Below are 22701 nucleotides of genomic sequence, written 5' to 3'. Positions count from 1 at the left end.
CCCACGCCGGAAAGCCAAGAACGTCTGGTGAGACAGGCACCGCCCACCAAATACCTGCTCCAGAGTAGTGTGTTCTGCAAGTCTGGCGTTGGGTGTACTACCTGAGCTCAGCCTTACATTGGTGCAGTATCTATCTTGTAACATTTCTTTACTTTTAGAATGGCATCTAAAGCATTGTATTCGGTACGTATGGTGCAAATATAAAACCTTTATATCTGACGTTGAATAGATATGCTCCGTTTGTAATGTGTTGTTACTGCTGTCATATTTAATTAACGTATATTAGTTTGTTATACCTTTACTACACCTGCTGGGATTCAGACACCAACCCCATTTCCACGACTGGGGCTTCCAAAGCGTCAAGTCTAGTAAAGTGCTTTGAACTTTTATTTTGATGAAACTGTTACTGTCTTTCCCATTCATGCGTTAATGACAATTTCGTATTCTGTGTTATGAGAGCCTTCGGAATCTCACAAAATGGGTTTACTTTTTGGCTAATGCCACGTGCTTGGTTGGGTCCCGGATATTTTAAAGAATACAGCAATCTAGTATTGTAGGTTGTCAAGCTGAGCTGCTTTATAGCTTTCCCTGCAAGTAGATGCTGAAGGACAGTAGAAAGGTGGGCAGGGGGAAGAAAAACTTTTTATGCATGGCTTGTGATGCAAATTTATACGATTAGGTTGACTACCTGAAAAGCGATACGGCAGTATTTGTACAATGCTCGTGTCAGTTCATAAATTGCATAAACTTTTTTTTAACTGTGTGGACGAGCTCATATGTTTCGTTTGTTGGTAGTTTCATGCTGTGGTCTTCGATTTCTCGAATGGAGATTTCACGTCCTTTCCTGGATGCGTGTCGCCTCCCTGTGACAGTCCTGAACGCCAAGCTTAGAATTAACATGAATAACAAATCTTCATATCGTAAGAAAACGTAATAATAAAAATACCATTGAGTGTGTACACCATTTGTTTCTGTTTTTATTTAAAGCAACGTGATCCTGCATTGAGGAGGAGAGACGACTTTGAAGATATTTTGGACGAGAGGCGGAACTCCAGCGATGTGAGATACGCTCTGAGATGTTACACTCCTGTGCTCTACAAGGGAGTTGCTCCCTGCAAAGCCAGCATGCTCAAGACGATGGTGCTGCAATCTGATCATCTTCGTTATGTTATTAAGCAGGTAAGGCAGCAAGATGGGAATTTTTTCCTGTGGTCCTACATTGATCAGATCCTTGTTTTGGAGGTTGGGGGTTTTGAGTCTCGCTGCTACATTAAATATTTCTCAAAACATATCCTTTTACTCTGTTCTTCAAACCATACCAATGGAAGTTGTTTCCTGGCTTAATTTCCCTTTTTTCTTTAAAATGTTTGCATTTTGTTTTGCTCTTGCACCCATGACGTTCCAAATATTACACAAGTTACAGTTTTTCAATAAAATATTTAATTAAGGACCTTCTAGGATTTATATATTCAACATTAAATCAACATTGATATATTCCTTGTGGAAGAGCACAGAATTTCCAAGATTTTGAAACATCTAAAGCAATGACAATACTTTGGAAAGTACTTGGTAATCTGCAAGCATAATCATATAAATTTCAGTTATAATCAAGTTTAATGTACTAACAAAGTGGATACAAGGGTAGACAAAAAAATGGCAAACAAGATAGATAGATAGATACTTTATTGATCCCGTGAGGGAAATTGCAGTGCAACAGCAGCTTAACACACACAACACAGCCACAGTGTAACGAATTATATAATAATAGTACAATACATACAATACAATACAAGAGTTACTCACAGTCCGGACGCACAAGAACAAACTAGAACAGAACAGTACACAGAAAATCGTATCACACTCATATCACACATATGAATATAAATATAGATGTAACTATAGATATAAATATAAATGTATTGCACATGTCCCTGGCATATATTGCACAAAAAGTGGTTGTAAACGGGAAAAAGAAAGAGAACAGATGTAGCAGTAGATGTGTAGATGCGTTTAGTCCAGAAACAGGTCACTGTCGATGTTGCCTCTGCCAAGACGCAAGGTGGATGCGTTGTACAGTCTTATGGCAGACGGCAAGAATGACCTCCTGTAGCGCTCCCTGTCGCACCGTGGATGAATCAGTCTATTGCTGAACGTGCTCTTCATTCCTGCCAGCCTGTCAAAGAGGGGATGGGAGAAGTTGTCCATGATGGCCTCTAGTTTGGACCTCATTCTCCTCTCAGCCACTACCTCCAAGGAGTCCAGGTCAAACCCAATGACAGAGCTTGCTCTCCTGATGAGCTTGTTCAGCCTTTTGGAATCTACTGCTCTAATCCCAGAGCCCCAGCACACCACTGCGTAGAAAATGGCACTCGCTACCACCGACTGATAGAACATGTGTAGCATCTTACTACACACAGGGTGGAGTATATCTGCAGGACATAATTGTAAACAAATTATACCCAGCGCTGGGGCCCTGGGTTCAGTTTCGGACCTGGGGCACTATCTGTGTGGAATTTGTATGTTCTCCCTGTGTTCACATGGGTTTCCTCCAGGTTCTCTAGTTTCCTCTCAGTCCAAAGACGTGCTGATATGTTAATGGGGTTGTGTAAAATGGACTCTGGTGTGAGGGTGTGTGTTTGTGTCTGTGTCTGTGTCTGTGTGTACCCTGTGATCGACTAGCAGCCTATCCAGGGTGTTGTCCTGCCTAATGCCAGTTGCTTGGAGGGATAAGCTCAAGCTCCCCCGTGACCCTAAATTGGATGAAGCAATTAAAAATGAATGCATTTAGTATAATATTTTCAGTTTCGCCTGAAGTAAGCTGTTTCAATACACTGTTTCAATTCTCCATATTATTGATTGTAGATATCCAGGATTTATCTTGTAGCAGTTATATAATCTGATTAGCACACTCATTTTTCTGCCAGATTAGTGGTGAAGGTGCCATTTTTACACATGATTTTCAACTGAAATCTGGTACACTATGGTCATTAACAATCTCCAAGCATATTAGGAAAGCAGTGGGAGTGCTAAACCCAGTGTCATGGCGAAATCTAATTCCTTCTTCAGTTTGGATTAAGGATTTGCCTGCTCCACCCCATGAACATCCGTGTGCCCTCATGATTCATCTTGGGTTTTGTGAAGAGCTTAGTGGTTTTGGGTGTGAAAAATGTGTCAGATTTGTGTCTGTACACCTGCAAGAAACCTGCCTTTCTTAACGATGAAATTTCTTAATGAAATCTCCAATTTTATACTTGTGCATTATTGCCTTAAATGTAGACTGAAATGTATGCATATTCATTTACAGTATACACAGACATCACAAATATATTATATTTTAGTCTTTGGTTTAAGGCTGTAGTGTAAATCTTCTATGCCAAATAAGTTACCTATGGAAAAGATTACAGTACTTTGTAAAATTAATTAATGGTGGGGAAATTGGTTTAAGTTGTAACACATCACTGTAAATAGTAATTATATACACTACATATGTCACTGTAACTGATTACTTAAAAAAACAACTTGTTAATTTAAAAAAGTAATGTGTTATTGTAATACATTACATTTTGAATGTAACTTTACCCAACACTGCTAAGTTGTCACACATACAGATACGCCGTCATCATACCATGAGTACAGGCCTATTTTTCTCTGTTCTCAGTTTCTTTTTTAATTTACTTTTCCATAAAGAGTATTTAAATAAATCTAATAATAATTCTTTAGTAAGGTGACTACTCACAGTGAAAGGAATGTACTGTATGTGCAGATACTCTTTGTAGCTTTTTATCCGATGGGACATCATTAAAATATCTGCTTTACTTTGTGAACTACATAATGCTTAGATGTTTGTGAAATCAATATACTGTATATATCCTTCGTAAAAGGCCTAATAGAATTACACACCTCCTTAAACCTAAGTACATTTTTTGGCTATTTGTATTTCACAGCTTTTCTCCAGCTTTATAGATATAGGAAGGAAGTTGTTGATGTACTGAAGTTGTAAAAATGGCTTTGTGAATTGAGCCATTGATGTCTTATTTGTGCATGATCCTGTTTTTCCTAATACTCCACCAGCGCCATAAAAAAGCACAAATCATGTTGTCCTAAATCGCACTCCATAATATGTAAAATAAGTTACTTTAAACACGTTTCTTTCAAGAGTGCATCTTTATTTTAATTATTTTTATCTGGTGCCCCCTTGGTTTGGAATAGCCAGCTGTGTGTTTCTATGTCTCAACTCGTACTGTAGCTCTCATGCCACTGGGAGGACAGGGAGTCAGCAAGCTGCTGGGTCACTGGTTCTCTCACTCATACCTTAAACTTGTAATAAAACCAGGTCCTTGAGAATCCCTGGCTCAGCCTGCATCACAGATCCCAATCTGTGTTAAGAGAGTGCGCCTTTCCCAATTGAGTCCATTGGGAACTCAGGAGTGAATTTGATTTTACAGTACATATTAATGAAGAAGTTTAGGTACAGTCTCAATATTATTTGTAGTGTTCTGCGTTTTCTTTACTTTAGAACAACATCTCACCCTTTAAAAAGCACAAGTCATATCATTTTCACTATAAGATCACTTTATTGGCCATATACAATTTCTTGAATTAGGAATTTGTCTTTTCGCATACCCCAACTTGCTCTCCATGAGACACACAGACTGGGAGAGAAGCTTGGGGCCTGAGCGCAGTCATTTGTACGGCGGCCCTGGAGCAGTTGGGGTTAAGGGCCTTGCTCAGGGGCCAAACGGAGTAGGATTCCTCTGCTGGCGAGGGGATACGAATCGGCAACCTTCCAGCCACAGGCACAGATCCTTAGCCACAGAGCCACTGCATCGCCCTGCGCTATATCTCCGCTGAACAAAAATATTCATTGCCTTTTATTTATTAATCGTTATTATTAAGCATAGAGTATTAGCCATAAATTATTAGGTTTTTCATTTCTAGGTGATTGAAGTTACAGATGACAGAAAATAAAGCTCCTGGTTTGTTGTAAGATGTCCAAGCTCGATTCCTCCTTATCCTTTGGGATCTTGCCTAGATGTCGAAGGACACAGGGGAATCGCCTGAGATTATCCAGGAGGAGGCAGCTGTGATCCTGGAGGAGATGGCCCACCGGCTCCAGCTCAGCACCGTGCGCTTTTTTGCCTTCGTCTTGAGCAAGGCCTTCAAGACCCTGTTCCGGAGAGTCCGAGTAAACGAGGAAGGCATCCAGAGGGTGAGTCCTTATTTCTTGTTCCTTTTGAGAGATTAATATTGGTTATCCTGAAACCTATAAAAGGTTTTTTCTTCTAGAACAAGTTTCATTCAAGTCTCGGTTCTTTGACGGCTATTTTTTTCTTTTGAACTCTGTTAACGTAACTACAATAATTATGGGCTCAATTGGACAATCTGATATAGTTTTTTTATATTTTGGTAATTTGTAAGGCACATTTAGTTAGTCTAAAGGCCTATTGATTTTTTCCTGGTACACAACAGAAGTAATGAAATATTGCATTAATTAAATACAAGCATCCATTCAGTTTTTGAACTGCTTTATCCAGTACTGGGTTGCAGAGCATATCCCAGCAAGCGACTGGCAGAAGCCAGGACATGCCCTTGACGGGGCACGAGTCCATTGCAGGGTGCACGCAGAAGACACAAACACACACACAAACACACAAACACACACACCAGGGCCAATTTTCCCAGGAAACAATCAAACTACCAGTATGTTTTTGGACTGTGGGAGGAAATTGGGTGCATGTGGATCCTATGCTAACACAGGGAGAACATACATACTCCACACAGACAGCACCCCAGGTTTGGAATTGAACTCTGGGCCCTAGTGCTGTGAGGCAGTAATGCTAACCACTGTGCCACTGTGCTGCTATATAAAACACTAGTGATGTAAGTTGGCTGGCTTGATGTGTGTTCCAGCTAGTATATGCAGAATGCTTCAGATTCATGAACTGCATCAGTGTGCGTATTAGGGGTTTGAGAAAAATAAAAGCTTTCTCCATACATAGTTTGAGCTGTTTGTTTTCTTTATTTTGAATAAATTTAGTTATCCTTCACTGGAACCTATTTGAATGGCTGCTAACCTTAGAAATGATGTATTAAAAAAAATCTTTCTTGTTCTTCCTTCTCAGCTTCAGCAGGCTATTCAGGAGCATCCAGTAGTGCTGCTTCCCAGTCATCGCAGTTACATTGACTTCCTCATGCTGTCCTACATTCTCTACACGTGCGATCTCTCCCTGCCTGTTATTGCGGCTGGAATGGGCAAGTACCTTAAATGCTTTGGCACTAAAACCTATAAGCAGAGGTTTTCCAAGGTTGAAACCAATGACAGCTTTTTACATTCTGGATGAATCAGAAGGAATCCCATGAAGACATAGTTCATCCAGATAAGCACAAATGGAGTTTTCAAAATAGTTTGCAAGAGATTTGATAGAGATTTGATACAGCATGTGTGTATAGATCAACTTGATATGTTTATGCAGAAGGGTGGGTTTGCAGGCTGTCAGCCTAATATACAGCAGAAAGAACCATCTACTTCTTCAGTAGATTAATGAAACAATCAAGGTACCTTGTTTTAGATTGTTTTGATCCTTAGTTCTGTGTCATCTTTTTTGCAAGCATGCTGAAAATCAAAAAAAGGAGATTGCAAGTTGAATCGTCTTCATTCGTGTTGTACAAAAATGAAATTCAGAGGCTGAGAAAACAAAACTGGTCCGATATCAGTCTGCGGTTTGCAAGATAGAAACAGAAAATGTGCAAAATCTGTTCCATTTGTAAAGGTGCTGAACGTCTTCCTGTAAATGTTAAATACCTTGCAGACTTTCTGGGGATGAAGTTTGTTGGCGAGATGTTGCGAGCATCTGGTGCTTTTTTCATCCGGCGTTCGTTTGGAGGGGACAAACTCTACTGGGCTGTGTTCTCTGAATATGTGAAAACCATGCTAAGGGTAAAGACAAAGACTGCACTTCACTGTATTGTTTATATAGATGTGTTTTATTCTGAATTTTAATTTTTTGCTGTAAGATAATCGTTTAAAAAGTATCTTTTTCTTTCATTCTACGTTGCGAATTGCAATAAGTTAATTAACATAAATGTAATTTTCTTATAATAAAAAGAACAAAAATGTTGCAAGAGACAATCCTCAATTCCTAAGTGTTTCAGTGCATTTTTTCAGCTAGTTATTCATATCCTGGCAGGCTTTTAAACTGATAGATGTTCTGTCCACTGGACTGTCATGGATGTACTCTCGCAGTTTCGAGGGTGCCCGTCCTGTGCCTTCTGCAAATAGAAAACTGAGTGCGACAAACAGAAACATTTCCATGTAATGGCGTATTCCTTTGAGAAACCTATGTATTCGTTTCCCGCTGTTCTGATCAATATGTGCCATTTTGTTCTCATTCAGAATGGCTTTGCTCCAGTTGAGTTCTTTTTAGAAGGAACCAGAAGTCGCACATGCAAATCCCTGACCCCCAAGACAGGTAAGTGGAATGAAACTGTTGAAAGAACCTGTTTCAGGCAACAGAATGACTGAAAGAACGTGAGCATGTAAAGAACTGGATCTTTCCATCCGTTCTGCTGTGAACAGCAGACGTTTTAATTTATTCTTCCCTAATTGAGTCCTCATACTCCTTTAAATAAGACTGTAAAAATGTAACGTTACATTTAATGTTAAATTAATTAATAATTAGAAAAAATACAACTTTACACTTAGCTCATGTATCTACATTAACACTTGGTTTTCTGGTTATGTGATGTGGAATTAAATTAGATGTAAAAATGAGAAAATCTCATAAGGTCCTCAGCTAAGGAACATTTCTTTTTTTAGTGATTTAAGCTTCACAGTTGCATATTATGTGTTGATTGAGTGGAATATCTCAGGCCTGATTACATTGCTTTTGTATTTAAGAGCACTTAAAGGTAATAACAGTTGTTACGCGATAATTATAAACAGCTAGTTATTGAATGTGCTCCATTTTTAAAATTTCATAATCATGCTATTCTATACAGTTTATACAGTCATTCTAATAAAAAGAAGAAGGTTAAGGTTTTTGTGGGACATCTCAGTTCTCCAAGGTTTTTCCTCTGCCATCTCTCATGGCATTGGATTGACTCCGTCACATCTTTAAGTGCAAAGCTATTGGTTCTTTTTGTTTACATGTTCCAGTTATCCAGATGCTAATTTTGAATTATTCTTCAAGAAATGTTTATCTTTAATCTCTGAAGCAAAGTTAAAATACAATAACACTTAATCTGAACACTTTTTGGGTTTTTTTTTCAGGGCTGTTGAATATTGTGATGGAACCTTTCTTCAAGGGGGAGGTGTTTGACATTAGTCTGGTGCCAATCAGCATAAGTTACGAGAGGGTGCTGGAAGAGGCACTGTACGCTCGAGAGCTTCTCGGAGTCCCCAAACCTAAAGAGTCTACCTCAGTACGTTGCTGTGTGCCCTCTTCTGAGGTTTTATCTTTAGTTTCATATTGATTCAACTGTCACATTCATTAAGGATTCATTGAGAAGAATTATACACGAGCTACTTACAGTATCTTCCACATTTCCAGAATTTGTTTAATGGCTGGAATTGTGTGTCTCCAAATATAAAGGTAAAATCACAAGTTTCCACACGAAGAGAGTTGGAGAACTCAGACAACAGGCCGTACAATATAGAAAAATAAAGAGGCGATTTCTGGACTTCAAAAGCTGTGATCTGCCCACTTTAGTCATAAACAAAGACAAAGTGTAATAATGGCCAGTGATCCATGAGGCGATGTTCTGTGAATGGATGCATAAACACTGTCATTTACTCAAGTGCTCTTTGAAATCTGTTAAAGAGCTGAAAATGTAAGAAATGTTCCACTCCATGAATTAAGAACTTAATTATATCCATTTATTTAGGGCTAACAAGTGGCTTTTCTGATTGCTTGTTCTGAGTGCAGTTTGTACATTGTAAGTTTGAGCCTTCGTCTCGGATCATGGCATTAAACAACTCTCGGGGGTTCCCTGATCAGCAGTGCGCTGCTGGCTGAACGTCACCAGGAATAGGGTAGAGATTATTAGACCGGTCTTAGTCTCTTGACATCTGCGTCTTCCCAGGAGCCTGTAGGCTCCCAGTGATGTCACTGAGGGACTTGCCATCTTCCCAACTGTTCTGTAAGTCACTGCAGAGCTTGTAGCATGTCAAAAGCGGCTCCATTGAGCGTCTGTGCTTCCTTGTTCTCCTCGTCGTTGCTGTAAGCTGAGACGTAAGAAAGCAATTTGCGTTTCCAAATTGGTTGAGTATGTAATAAAATCATTTGAAATTCTGAAATTAAATGAAAAATCTATTAATTTAGCAAATGGAAAAGCCAGGATCATATAATCCAGGGTACATACAGTACAAAAGATGCCAGTCCTTCATGTGTCTTTTCCTAAAACTACCTTATCAGTAGAAATTGAAGAACCATGAAGCAGTACAATCACTGTAAAACTGTGACTGGAAGATACCGTACAAACCACCTTTTTTAATAGAGCGAAAATAAGAGCCGTGTGAGAAAGCTGTGTTTTTTTTTCCTTTTCTCTTTCAGGGGCTATTAAAAGCAAGAAAAATACTCAGTGATGATTATGGCAGCATACATGTATACTTTGGCCACCCGCTATCAGTCCGGAGTCTGGCACAGGGGAAGATTGTCCGTTCCCATTACAACTTGGTCCCCAGGTACAAACAAGGACACAAATAGCCAGCATTTACTTAACTGCTACTCTATGTGCTAACCTCTTAGATTGTTCTAGGCAGTCTCAGATACACATTTATAAGAGAAAGTACGAGTTGAGGACCAGTGAACAGTGGCTTGCTTTAGAACTCTTTGCATGGCTGAGAATAACGCTCTTCATTTTGATCGGCTAAAATAATATATTTTTTACTCAGTATTTCTTCATTTACCACAGCAACATCTGTAATACATTGCAGTATACAGTATGCCTACAAAGCAGATTTATATGAAACTTGCCTGAGGAAATTACTCTGTTGTCATTAGTTCTGAAAGGTAAATGGCATTTGAAGCTAGACAGCTAGAATGTGAAATTTCTGGTTTCATTCCGATGATGGTTGCCATTTCCTATTTGTAAAGGAGTGGTTCTCAAGCCCTTTGCTTTATATTGACTTGTGACATTGTCAGGTTCTTTTTTTTCTCAGACACATTCCCAGGAAACCTAGCAAAGAGACCCAAGCCTTTGTCAACGACACAGCATACAAGATAGTGCGCCTGCAGGAGGAGAATATGGTCCTAAGGCCCTGGGTGCTGGTTGCTTCCATTCTGATGCAGAACCTGGGTGGGATAGATTTATCTCTCCTCGCTGAAAAGACTGCCTGGCTGAGAAGTATAGCACAGTCTTTTGGAGCCTTCCTGGACTGGCCTGGTATGGTATGACATATTTAGAGATGTACTGTTTGCCCTGTGCCATTGATTCTTAAAATCTGTCTGTATTTTAGGTTTGTTTTAAAAGTAGAAAAGTAGTGGGTTTATTTTGTAGTTCTCAGTTTTATATTATTAGTTTCAAGCAGATTTGGGGGTTATAGTATATCTACAGGTTGATAATCATGTTTTCAATGATTTGAGCTAAAAGCTAAAAGTTTAATACACGAGGCTATTTGTACCACACCTCATCTTGTAAATCAAATCAACACTGCAAACAATGTGAATACATGTGATGAATCATTTTTGTCTTCTAAATGTAAATTGTTCTGAGATCCTTTGGAATGCAAAGTGCTATATAAATGTAAGGAATTCAATTATTAATAAGAAAAGGTGAAAATAACATAAATTACACTTAGAAATTGCTTATCTGTTCGTACACATTTAAGTCTAATATCAAAGATTTTACTTTGACTTTTCCCACAGTCCTCTACTAATTACAAAACATAGAATATACATAAGTATGGGTTTGTCTGCACTGTATTAGAATGATCCAGTCTGTCTTTTTTTTACTGGTATCGTCTTTTTGATTTTCTTACCGATCTTCAGTTCAAGACAATCAAACATGATTTGTGCTGCTAGGTCTTGTTATTTTTGTCCCTTATGTGATATCGCTTTATTCAATTGGACTGGTTATGTCATTTATCTTTGTTGTTCAGTTCAAAATGTAGACTGTAGCAAATCAAGGACACCTCTGAATCATCCTTTGTGAAAAATATTGGGGAAAATGTTAAATCCTTTCTGTAGACTGATTTCTGGATTTAATTATGAGTTATTATCGGCTGAAATGAAAACCAACAGTTGTTGTGAAGTGATACTCCAGTGTTGGAATATAAAAATACTATTTGATTAGTCTTTGATTCAAAAGACTGGTGATCTGTACAAAAGATATATATTACAAAGTTCATATTTGTGTTGTCTGCCTTTGTTTCAATGTTAACCTGTTTCTTTTCTTCCTCCCAGATCATGTATCCATGAATAAGATGGTTTCCTCCAGTGTGTTGCTGCATCATGACATTGTGACCCTCACAGGGGGGCGTGTGGTGTTACTGGAGGGACAGCAGGGGCCCGAAACCCCAGAGGAAGGAGTCTTCAGGCATGCTGTCACTGTTCTCATGTGCGCCTCCTACAGGAACCAGGTGCTGCACATCTTTGTGCGTCCAGCACTGGTCTCTGTGGCAGTTCACACAACTGGCAGCACCAGGAGAGGTAACAGTATGACTTTATCCTTTCTGTCTCCATCTTCAGACTTCTATATAGAGCAGCTTGCTGCTGAACATGGCATCATGGTAGTTTCAATAAATATCTGTAGATCTGCTGTTCTGATGTGGCAGCATGTATTTGTAGAAAATGTATTGGGGAGGGGTACCAGTCAGATAGAAATTCTGTTCTCTAATGTATCTGGTCACAACTAGATAATTCTTTTAATTTTTTATAACTTTTTTTGCTGTAAGATTTTTTTTCATTTAATATTTCAACACAGCTCTTCACTCTTACTTTCACCAAGTACAAGATCTTCTCTAAAAAACATTAACTTTACCAGTCGATCTTGTTTGGCCACAGATGCCTATCTGTTACCAAAACTTGCATCCCACTGTCCCACAGGCCAGTAAGCCAACTCAATGCATAACAATGAGAACACCCCTGTCGAGCTCCCAGATAAGCCTTTTGCTCTTATTAGCCTGTTCATTAACCCAGACGAGTGGCTAATTTCATACATTGCCAATCCATTCAGTTTCTTTCCCTCACTGTAATTTCATGCACCCCGGATTAACAGTTACTCATTCAGATTAGCTCTTTCATTCAATAGGTTCTCTCCAGTAACGGACAACATCTTGGCTCAAGGCCCCACCGCTACACTTGTACTTTGAACCAAGATCGTGTCTGTGTCACAGCCACCTCGCATATCCAACAAAAGTGACATGCTGGCAGTTTTTTATCTTTTCGTACCAAGTGTGCTGGCATCGTCACATTGCCTGAAATACTGGTTAATCTTTGTGCAGCCTGGATCTGGTGCTGCTTCAGAATGGAATATAAGATGCATCTCTTTGTGAATTGCTTTACATGCATCTCCCAGCACTGTGGTCTGTTTGCAATTGCTCATCTTAATGGCTCTATGTCATATTCCATATTATTATGCAAAGAATAAATTACTTCTACTTACATTCACCCCATCTTCCGCTGGCTTTTCTGTGTTATGTTTCAACCATAAAAGCCAGACAATAAAAGGATACTAAGTATTTTGTAACATAATGTTAACTAATCATTTAATTTCCTTACTGTTATAGCTCCTTAGTATTATGTCCTGGTCTGTTTGCTTCCATCATTTCTCACTCTCTTGTTATAAGAATCATCATAGATTATTTGTCACAACATTTTCTTCTACTAGTACTACAATTATGATAATTATACAACAATGACTGAGACAAGTGGAGAAGAGCAACCAAAGCAGCTGACCCCAGGACAGTCTGGGACTAAGGCTGTGAAAAAGAAGAAGATACAACAATCAATGACAAGGCCTATGAAAGACTGTTTTGATAAAATTATCCTTTGCTCAGACATAATTTTGATGTTTCACTGGCAGATGTTTGTTTTTATTTCAGAAGAAGTCTTTGGTTGTTTCAGCTTTCTCTGGAATGTGTTTGCCAATGAATTTATCCTCTGTCCAGGAAGCACAGTCCAGGTAATGTATTTGAAATCTCGGGATCTGTATTCCAACTCTCACTCTTGCTGGGAAAGAGCGACAGCCTTGGTCAGAAACAGACACTACTCTTGCAACATGCTAAACACTGACAATGAAAACCAGTAAAGGTTTATTACTGCATATCTAAAATGAAAGAACAAATTAACAGGCGTGCACGTATAAATGTTGAAAATGTTCTAAAAAATAAATGCATGTGAACAAAGTTTGTGAAGGACAAACCATTATTTACCATGCTTTTTCAGATTTATGCTATAGTTCAAGTAGTTAGCTGCGTTAGCATACGTGGGCTGCAAAGGAACAAGTAAAGGTTTATTCCATGCTGAAAAGAGAAGAAAAGAAATACAACGTTTTAGCATCCGAAGAAGGCTCCACAGCCAAAATGTTTCTTTTCTTCTCTTTTCAGCATTGAATAAATCTTTACTTGTTTCTTTATAGTGTTATGTTTAATTTCCTGGACAGTGGTACAAATATCACTGTACTGTTTATATAAAAGTAGATTTTATATTCAGTCAGAGCTGGAAATTAGTACCAGTCCTACTCTTAGCCATCTATACTGTCCTGACTATGTGATCACGTTATACAACTTTTACATGCTTTCCTTTCGTGAATTGCTTTTTGAGGTCAGATTTCTCTGTCTAACCCAGCAGGTACTGGGTGCATTGTAGGAACACACTTTTGATGGGATGTAGGTCAGATAGGCACACTAGGTATACCAGTTAATCTGCAAAGCTTGTTTTGGTACTGTGGGAGGAAACTGGAGTACCTTTAGAAAACTCACATGGACACAGGGAAAACATGCAAACTCCACACAGATCTCTCCAGTTCAGAACTGACCTGTGACCTATGAGGCTGCAGAGCCAACTGCCATGCTACTGTGCTACATATGATTTTGCTCCAAATTCAGTTGCATCAAAGTGCTGCACTATTAAATCAGACAATTAGATTTCCATTCTTAATCATTTAAAAAATTGCAGGAGCATCATGGACTGTAACGATTTTTAATATTTTCTGACCTACAGCTTCTGCTGGTCAGTTTGTTTTAAGGTTGCTCCAATTATTCACTGCATTTTCTCTGCAGGACTTTGAGGAAGCCTGTTACTTGCTGATGAAGTGTGGAGCTGTTGAAATATTAAAGCAGGACATTCTGGTGACAGAGAGAGGCCATTCAATCCTTTCCTTTCTCAGGGCTATGGTAGAGCCATTTCTGAAAGGTTATCAGGTATACTTTATTATTATTTGTCTAAGTGAAAATATGCTACAACTCTTGCTGCATGTCATTCAATATTAACATTATTTTTGACAGTATCCATTTAATCTTTCACTGGCTATATGTTATACTTGAGTACTTCTGTAGAAATTGAAGAAAATATGATTTTGGTTTGGTAAAATATTTGAAGTCTTTAAACAATTCAGGTGCGTGAAGCTGGGAGCCTGTATTTGTAAGAAATGTTTGTTTGTACAGTATATATATATGTACAGTGCCTTGGAAAAGTATTCAGTCCATTCTGATTGATGCAGTATTTTCTGAAATTACAAAATGATGCATACTGCTTTTTTCCAAACTTAATATTTTATTTAAAACCTGAATGCTCAAACTTTAGACTTTATGTAGACTAATTGCAGGAGTAAATTAGTAAAAACTAAATAGAGAAATGAAATATGTTTGTATAAGCATCCAGATCCATGAACTCATTATGTGTTAGAAGCACCTTTGTTAGCAATTACAGCTACAAGACTTCCCAAACTTTGTAGACAGGCTTGATTTTTCCGTTATTCTTGACAGCTTTGCTCAAGCTCTCTCACGTTGCTTTGCGATTGCTTATGAACAGCAGTGTTCAAGTCTTTTGTTGACGATGCACTGAGAGTTAATTGCACTTTATTATTATTAGTTGTTGTAAATCTAAGGTACAATAAAGTTCTTCAGATGTATTGAATTACTGGCACCTCCCAGTAATCCCAGTTTTTCGTGCTAAACTTGGTAATGTGTGTGCTGTGCTGTCATGCTGACATTTTCATTCTTCCACATTAGACGGTGTGTCGGTACCTTTGTGAAGAAGTCAATGACGGTTTTGCCGAGAAGGAGTACGTCCCTGCAGTCCGCACCTTCGCAGTCAAAAGACTCTTATCAGGTCTCTGGGTTATCACTTGCAGAATTTTGTGTAGATAGGGGACTAGTGGGGCTAATGTGTGCTTAGGGTTCTGGGTTTCGGTTTTTTTAGATTAAACACTTCTATCCATCGATCCATTTTCTAACTGCAGTCTCTGGATGAAGCAGTTAGAAAATGGATGGATATAATGTTACACTGGATTGAAATCCAGAAATCCAAAAAATCCAAAAAGCAAAAATTATTTTTTGCATTCCATCATCATTTAACTTTTAGCTCATATAGGGTGAAAATCATTATATAAATAAATGTATTGTTTGTGGAAGTGTTATCATCTATGTAGTACTTAGAGAAATTGCTTAAATAATACCAAAAGATGATGGGATGGGGATGCCATCGAGGCAGTGTCGACTCATGGTGACTCTATGTTCCCCCGTCACTATCCATAGAGTTTTCATGGCAGGTTATGGAAGTAGATTGTCAGGCTGCTGCCCAGTATGGGTTATTAGAGAACCTTGCGCCCAACGTGGGACAGGAACCCATTACCCTAAGTTTGAGTTGCATGTTCTACCAGCAGAGCTTGTCGGGGCCCTACCAAAAGATGATACTTCTTCAAAAAACATGCGTGGCAAGCACAACAGGGTATTTTACAGTGAAACTACTAGTCCTGTGGTGATCAGCTTTTCTTCACCATAGTGAACCATAGTTCCACAGATCCATAGTTCATCAGATCTTATAGCTCACCATGACTTTGACAGTTTGTAAAGACACAGCAACGGTTTTGAATGCTTATTAAGGTTTAGTTAAAATGTTCTACTATGGCCCTTGAGTTCTACATTGTGTTGGACCTTATTTAAAACCTATCCAACAGACTGAGTTGAACAACAATTCTGCTTAAGTGGTCTAAATTAAAATTTTCCAGTTCTGGTTCTGCAGGCCTGCACATCTGCTGGTTTTATTCCAGCTGTTCTTAATGACCAAATTGAAACATCAACTGAACCAACAAATTGCTTGTTTGGAATATTTTCCAAATTCTCCAGGACCAGGATTAGGAAGTCCTGATTTAAGGGAGATGCACAAAACCTGCTGAATTGTGGCTTTCCAGGATAAGGTTTGTCCACTGCAGCTTGTCCCTGAAAACAAGTAAACAAGTAAAGGTTTATTCCATGCTGGAAAAAAAAGAAGCACAATGTTTTGTTTCTCCCCTTTTTTAGGATGGAATAAACCTTTAATTGTTCCTTTGCAGCCTACACACGCTGACACAGCTACCTCCTTGAACTACTTTATTAGTGTATGCTGTCAAAAGATAGAGGCTATACTGGATAAAAGCCCCCTAAACTCCCCCCCCAAAAGGTATTGTACGGTAGAGAATATAACAAACTACAAGCACAGAAGCACCAGGAAACAGCAAGATTATACCAACTACAACATTAGATCAAGAAACAATTAAAATACAATACGGAATCACAGGAATGTAATACTCATTCAACTTGTATTTCTTTGCGTTCTGACAGGAAGCCTCAAGTGCTATGAAGTTCTTTCTTCTGACATGCAGAAAAATGCCTTAGGTGCTCTGTTGAGGATGAACATAATTAAAAAAGCCAAAATGTAAGTTAACCATCTATGTGCACCTATATTTGCAGGTGTTGTGCAATGTTGAGGATACTGTTCCTTTTACTTTTTTTGTTTACGGTGCATTTTAAAACATCAGTACTAGGCCAGTAATAATAACAATTTTTTTTCTAGTGGAAATTCCCTCTTTAGCTTATGGAGTTATCCATGCAAAATATCAATGAATTGAAACAGTTCTGTGAAGAGGAATGGGCCAAAAAAAACACAAACTGATGTGCAGAACTACAGTAAACGTTTGGTTGAGGTCATTGCAGCTAAAGGAGGTTCCACCAGTTCCTAAATCTGAAGGTTCATATTTTTTCCCCCATAGACAGTGAATGTCTAAACAATGTGTTCAATATAGACATAATAAAGTACCATTGTTTGTGTGTTATTTGTTTAATCATATTGTATACTATTATGACAGTGATGCAGATCAGATCACATTTTAGGAGCAATTAACGCAGGAATACGAAAAAATCCACTGTACCGCTGTACATACCCAGTAAATGTCCAAAGTGCTACTGATAGTGATAGCGATTCTCATATTGAATGTGGCTGTGTTTCTTGCAGTTTTACTAGATTAACTGAAGACTGCCTTCTGTTTTTCTTGTACTTAAAAGTACTGGACAAAATGCTGAATTCAATAGCAGGATGCATTAGTGTTTTGACAGAACCATATGTGAAGAAAACATTTGTTTACAGACCAAAATGATGCCAAAATCATTAGCGATCGCCAGGAACTTTTGTACTCAATCTTTTCTACTTCAGATCCCTTCTCACAGTTAACAGTCTTTACAGAAGTTCGCTCATATTTTGGGAAGACTATTTTTCTATTGGTTTAGTTTTAGAGTCTGTTATTTGTGAAAAGGTTTGTAAATTGTAAAGAGAGGCAGAGAATTTCATTGAACCATACTATTCCATACCTCATACAATCTCATTTTCTATTGACCTCTACTTTTTTCTGCATTAGAAACTGAATTTCAGATTTTATTTCAGAGCCGATGAAATTTTTATGAAAGTCAATAAGACGGCTGTGAACAGATTAGAAGAATCACTAGGTAAGTATGTCAGAATATTCAATCCATGTAAACTTCTTAATATTATTTCCTTGTGGCCTAGTGGGTCCAGTTTAACATACAGTTTTGTCTTAACATGTAAACAAATGCAAATGATCTATGGATGACAAACTCTTGCGAATGTGTTTAAAAATTAATTTGTTCTTGATGGTAGTTAGGAACATAGTAGTAATTTTCCTGCCCTTTTCTTTGTTAAAACATTGAAATGACAGCCATTTCACTATGTTTAAATTGGGTGCTCTGTATTACTTTACATGCCTTTTAACAATTGCAACTTCTATGATTGTTTTCATTATTTTGTTCTTGTTTCATACATATGTTGAATATCCATGGTTTTTATCCATAAGAATACTATGGTGACAACTGTTGAAGCATCCTGTAGCATGGTTTTAACTTTTGAAATATTATTATACAAACAACTTAAAATCCAATTAAAAAAAACAGCGAAATAATTGTTTGAATTGTTTTCTGGGAGGGGTTTGTGTGATAGTATTCAACAGTTAAAGCCAAGTGTCAGCTACAGTACCCTTATGGAATAAAATTAGAATTCCAGAAAATAATGGCACTGTTTCACTACCACCATTTGTGTAGAGGATACAGTTGAATGGATGCAGTTTAAATATCTCACATGAGTGGCAACTGATATTTCACCTTGCACATATTCTATACAGTATGTGTGATGGTTCACTTTGAATGTGGCCAGAGTGCTAATTATTAGCCTGTAAAATGGGTGTGTATAACATCGGTACTTAATGACCGCAGCGTTATAGCTGTTGGGATTTTAGGGAATCCTGCTCCAGCAAATATGTATGGGTTTGGCGAAAGGCCGGCAATGAATACCAAGCCTCCTGTTTTCATGGGGTGGCTTGTCATTTTGGTATTGTTGAAAAAGTTACTTTTTTGTTAAGTCATTTGTATAATGAATCTAGAAAGCCCCTTTCAGCCATGCAAGGTAAGGTGTTTTAAAGCCTTTGTGTGATTGGTTTGGTGTTGAAACCCAGCAGTATAAAACCTGGCTAAATCAGTATAATCTACCTTGCATAAGTGGGGCAGCACCCATGTCAGGGTAAAGCAACAAATATGGAAAACTGCAATATTTACCTGTTATTTTATGTTTGGCCAATTGGAAGTGGGTTTTGAACTGCTTTTCTGTTACTAAAGTAGAAAAGACTGCAGTAAGACATTAAATTTCTAAACAAACCTTTCGAACTTAACCAGATTCTCTACATTCTCTTTTCTCCTCCTTCAGGTGGTAAATTACCCTTTCAAAAACCTGTCATCGCTCGATTGTAGTTCAACTGCCACATGAGGAATGAAAGCAGCACCTGGGAGTTACTGATGCCTTCTTTAACACAATGCCAAATTAGCCAAGTCTGTGCAGCTATACCAAGTGGAAAGGCCATTTGATTTCAGCTTCTGAAAAGACTTGACAGACTGCCATTGTAGGCAGCCTTACTGTTGAAAACAGCAACAAAAAATGCTGTTCTTATTTTTATTCAAAAAGAAAATCTTTAAAAAGGTCAAGGTTAAGGACTTAGCTTACTCATGTCTGTTACTCCTGCAGTTGATTGAACGTGCTAATGTTACCAAGGCTGTTTTAACAGTAATACAGTGTGGTAACAAATCGCTAATGTATATAAATTCACTTTCCAAGCTTTTCAGAGCATTTACAGCAAAAAATAGGTGTTAACCAGCATCACCGCCTTTGTTTGGATTTTTTTTCTTGTTGCACATTTTATTTATTTGAAAGTATTTATATATGAAACCATTGAGTTCAGCAGGGAGCTGGGCATGTTGCTTTGTGTGATTAGGGAGAAAAATAGATTTGTAAGCAACTTTTGCCTGGTTTGTCAATTTAATGTTTTATTAGTTGCAGCTGAATCCTAGAGGATCTCAATCATTGAGATGTGCCGTTACGGTTATATTCTGGGTTAGAAATTCATTGTTTAATGGTAGATTCTGTTCTTTCTAAAAAGTCAGGAGAGGATTGTTGCAGTGGTGTTTGTCCATTCTGTAGAAGTGAAGAACTTAATAGGGTCTAACTTGCACACTTCAAGCCATATTGATTAGTAAGCTGTTTTTATTAATGAAAGACTCTCTGTTGTCCTACATTGTCTTTATAAAACAACGGTCATGCTATGGATGAACATGATGCCTTGTTTTAAGATTTGATAAACAACTACATATATTGAAATTTCAGCCCTACTTCAGTGGAAGTCTAGTCTTTAATTTGGTTCTTCAGTTATACAGGTGTGTGTTAGCCTGGCACATTTTTTTGAGAAACAGTAAAACAGCAATGCATGCGTTGTCTATCTAGAATATTCCACTGTGAAAGTGCTGTTCAACACCCAAATTAAAGAACACAGAGTAGTGGACCCTGTAATATGAAGTCTTCATCCCAGTCTTATAGTACAGCACAGTTATAGGTCAAAGAACTGAGAATGCTTTCAATTAAGGATTGCATTTAATGTCTTTGTGTTTGTTTTTGGATTATTATTATTTTGTTCAGTACAGAGAGATATCTATGGTCTTTGTGATATCAGTGTCAAAACCTTTTTTGTCTGAACTTTGTTCAAATTGAATTTTTATGAATAGCAGTTAAAACAAACTTAGAAAAGATGTCACTGATGAATAAAGTTTCATAAGCACTATTTATGAAATGAAGTAGTGCCAATATCTTTGTTTGGGAAAGTATCAAATGTACTTGAAGGGTATAATAATGGCATCCTTTTTTTTCCCCATTTAACTTATGGTACCTGATCCATTCTGTATGTATTGCTAAGACATCACAGTGGTGTTTGACTTTATTTGTGCCTTAAATGCATAGCACTTACTGTACTAAACCATCACAAATGTAGGTTTAATGTATACAAAAATAATCAATTTGTAGTAATGAGTACTTTTAAAGAAACATGAAATATTGCATAATAGCATGCACATACTAAGAAAAAAATTACTCTTTCCAAAAAACGTGCACACTTCCCTGGACAAAAGCACTGCATTGTATAAAAGCCAGAGAAGTATGGCCAAAACCATAGCATCTCATTAATGAAGGCAAGGAGAGGATCGATAAATGAGACCTATTATTTTGCCTTTAAGAGAACTTACAATAAGCACCAGGAGTGTAATGAAAGGACCAAGAGACCGAGTATTTTACTCCTCCACTCCCTAAACTGGCTTTATTTTACACCAGAGGTAACAACAGTTTTGCAGTTCTGAGACCAAACTCCATCCTGCATCCTACATCCCTTTGTTCTTTGTGCCTGGAGTAGAGATTCATTTTCTGCAGATGGGAAGTTCACATTCAAGGATCCCTAGAAAACAAAGGAACAAAGGAAGTTTCATGTGTAGCAGTGTTTGAAATTAAGTGTTACTCACAAACTGTTCTATTGACAACTTTTACAATGGTTTGATTAACTGTACTTTTAATACATCATTGTATATAATTCTTATAAAATGTATATGCTTTCAGTTTGGAGGTCTTTCGATAAGGATGAAAATCCTTGCTCAAAGACAGCAGGGAAAACGGGTGTTTTTCAGTCTGGTGGAAAGGAACTAAGTCTCTTGACCTAGAACTAAAAATTGGACTTGAACGAATCTTAACTGAGGTCTTTACAAATCCTGTTTTGGGTTCTTGGTTAAAACTTGTTTCCACCTTCGCACTCAGATGAGTATCAATTAGATGTTTATGTAAATGAAGTGGAAATATTCTCCAGATCATGCAGAAGTTATTTCTGGGGACTGAAAAGGATATTTCAAGATGTTTTATATACCTGCAGGTTACTTATAACTATAATGTGCTGTAGATGCTTGCTGGACTTATCTGTACTTAAGCTTATTTTCCTCTTAAAGACATTTGAAATTATCTGGACCTCCATGTCTGGTATGATAAAAGAGATCTATGGCTGTTATTTTTGAAAATTTTGCACTAACTGGTCTTGGAATGTTGATGCTGAAATGACTCCAGTTTTTTTCTGTTGTACTGTGTGTTGCCATTGACTGCTGTACACCTGTTCTCAATGCTGTTAACCTTCTAAGCTGTTTTTGGTAAAGATGTGGTTATATTAATGTAATAAAGGGTTTTCCTGTTTTCCTATTAACAATAAAGTTTCATTAAAAGGCTTTTCATAATCCTTAGTTAAAAATGTTGACTTTTGAAATGATTTCAAATGATTACTATAATCTGTCTGCAGGCTGAGTAGGCCAGGGTTTTCCACTATTGCAAGTACAAATACCCTATTTCTTTTTCACTATTATCTGTTCAGAGTACTATGCTCTCAGCTTTAAAAGTTAATACTGGAGATCAGTTCTTTCTTAAGGCAAGATTTGTTAATGGAAGCATCTAAATGAGAACTAATCTATTACATTTGACTGACCACAGACTGAGAATCCTTTAGGCAAGGATTTGCATAACACTAGGCTGCTTAACAGGTGGAAAACCATTGAACAGTGTGATTTTTCAATTTTTGAGAAGTGCAGCACGTTTTCGCATGGATACCCTGTAGCTTGGGTCAAACTTGCATTTCAAACTCACTCTTTATCCAAATTGATTTACATTTATTTTCACATTTATCTGGGCATTTTTTTAAAAAATAAGATAAAAATTAAGAGGGGTTGATTTATCACTTTTTCATCTTCAACTTTTTACTGAGCTCATTCAAGTTGTTTAAAACTCGTTTGTGGGCAGATCTAAAATAATTCTTTAACGTTCTTATGGATGCGTCAAACGACATAAATTTGAGAAGAAAATCCTACAGGGATGA

At 37.7% G+C, this 22701-nt stretch overlaps 1 protein-coding gene across 1 annotated transcript; it reads left to right on the top strand.

Annotated features, from left to right (window-relative positions):
• The first annotated feature begins 49 nt into the window (after window positions 1-49).
• gnpat (glyceronephosphate O-acyltransferase) lies at window positions 50-22075 on the top strand. Its single transcript, XM_088906343.1, has 16 exons — window positions 50-183; window positions 988-1179; window positions 5033-5209; window positions 6123-6252; window positions 6810-6937; window positions 7394-7469; window positions 8270-8421; window positions 9552-9682; window positions 10160-10383; window positions 11403-11648; window positions 13043-13122; window positions 14222-14362; window positions 15173-15272; window positions 16763-16856; window positions 17859-17920; window positions 19188-22075. Exons 1-16 carry the CDS (start codon window positions 160-162, stop codon window positions 19229-19231), a joined length of 2001 nt encoding a protein of 666 aa, XP_088762469.1. The 5' UTR covers window positions 50-159; the 3' UTR covers window positions 19232-22075.
• The last annotated feature ends 626 nt before the right edge of the window (window positions 22076-22701 follow it).

Source organism: Atractosteus spatula, chromosome 2 (assembly GCF_055471065.1).
Source record: "Atractosteus spatula isolate fAtrSpa1 chromosome 2, fAtrSpa1.hap1, whole genome shotgun sequence".
NCBI classification, from domain to species: domain Eukaryota; kingdom Metazoa; phylum Chordata; class Actinopteri; order Semionotiformes; family Lepisosteidae; genus Atractosteus; species Atractosteus spatula.
Note: the sequence above shows the minus strand (reverse complement) of the source record. Positions and strands in the feature narration are given on the sequence as shown.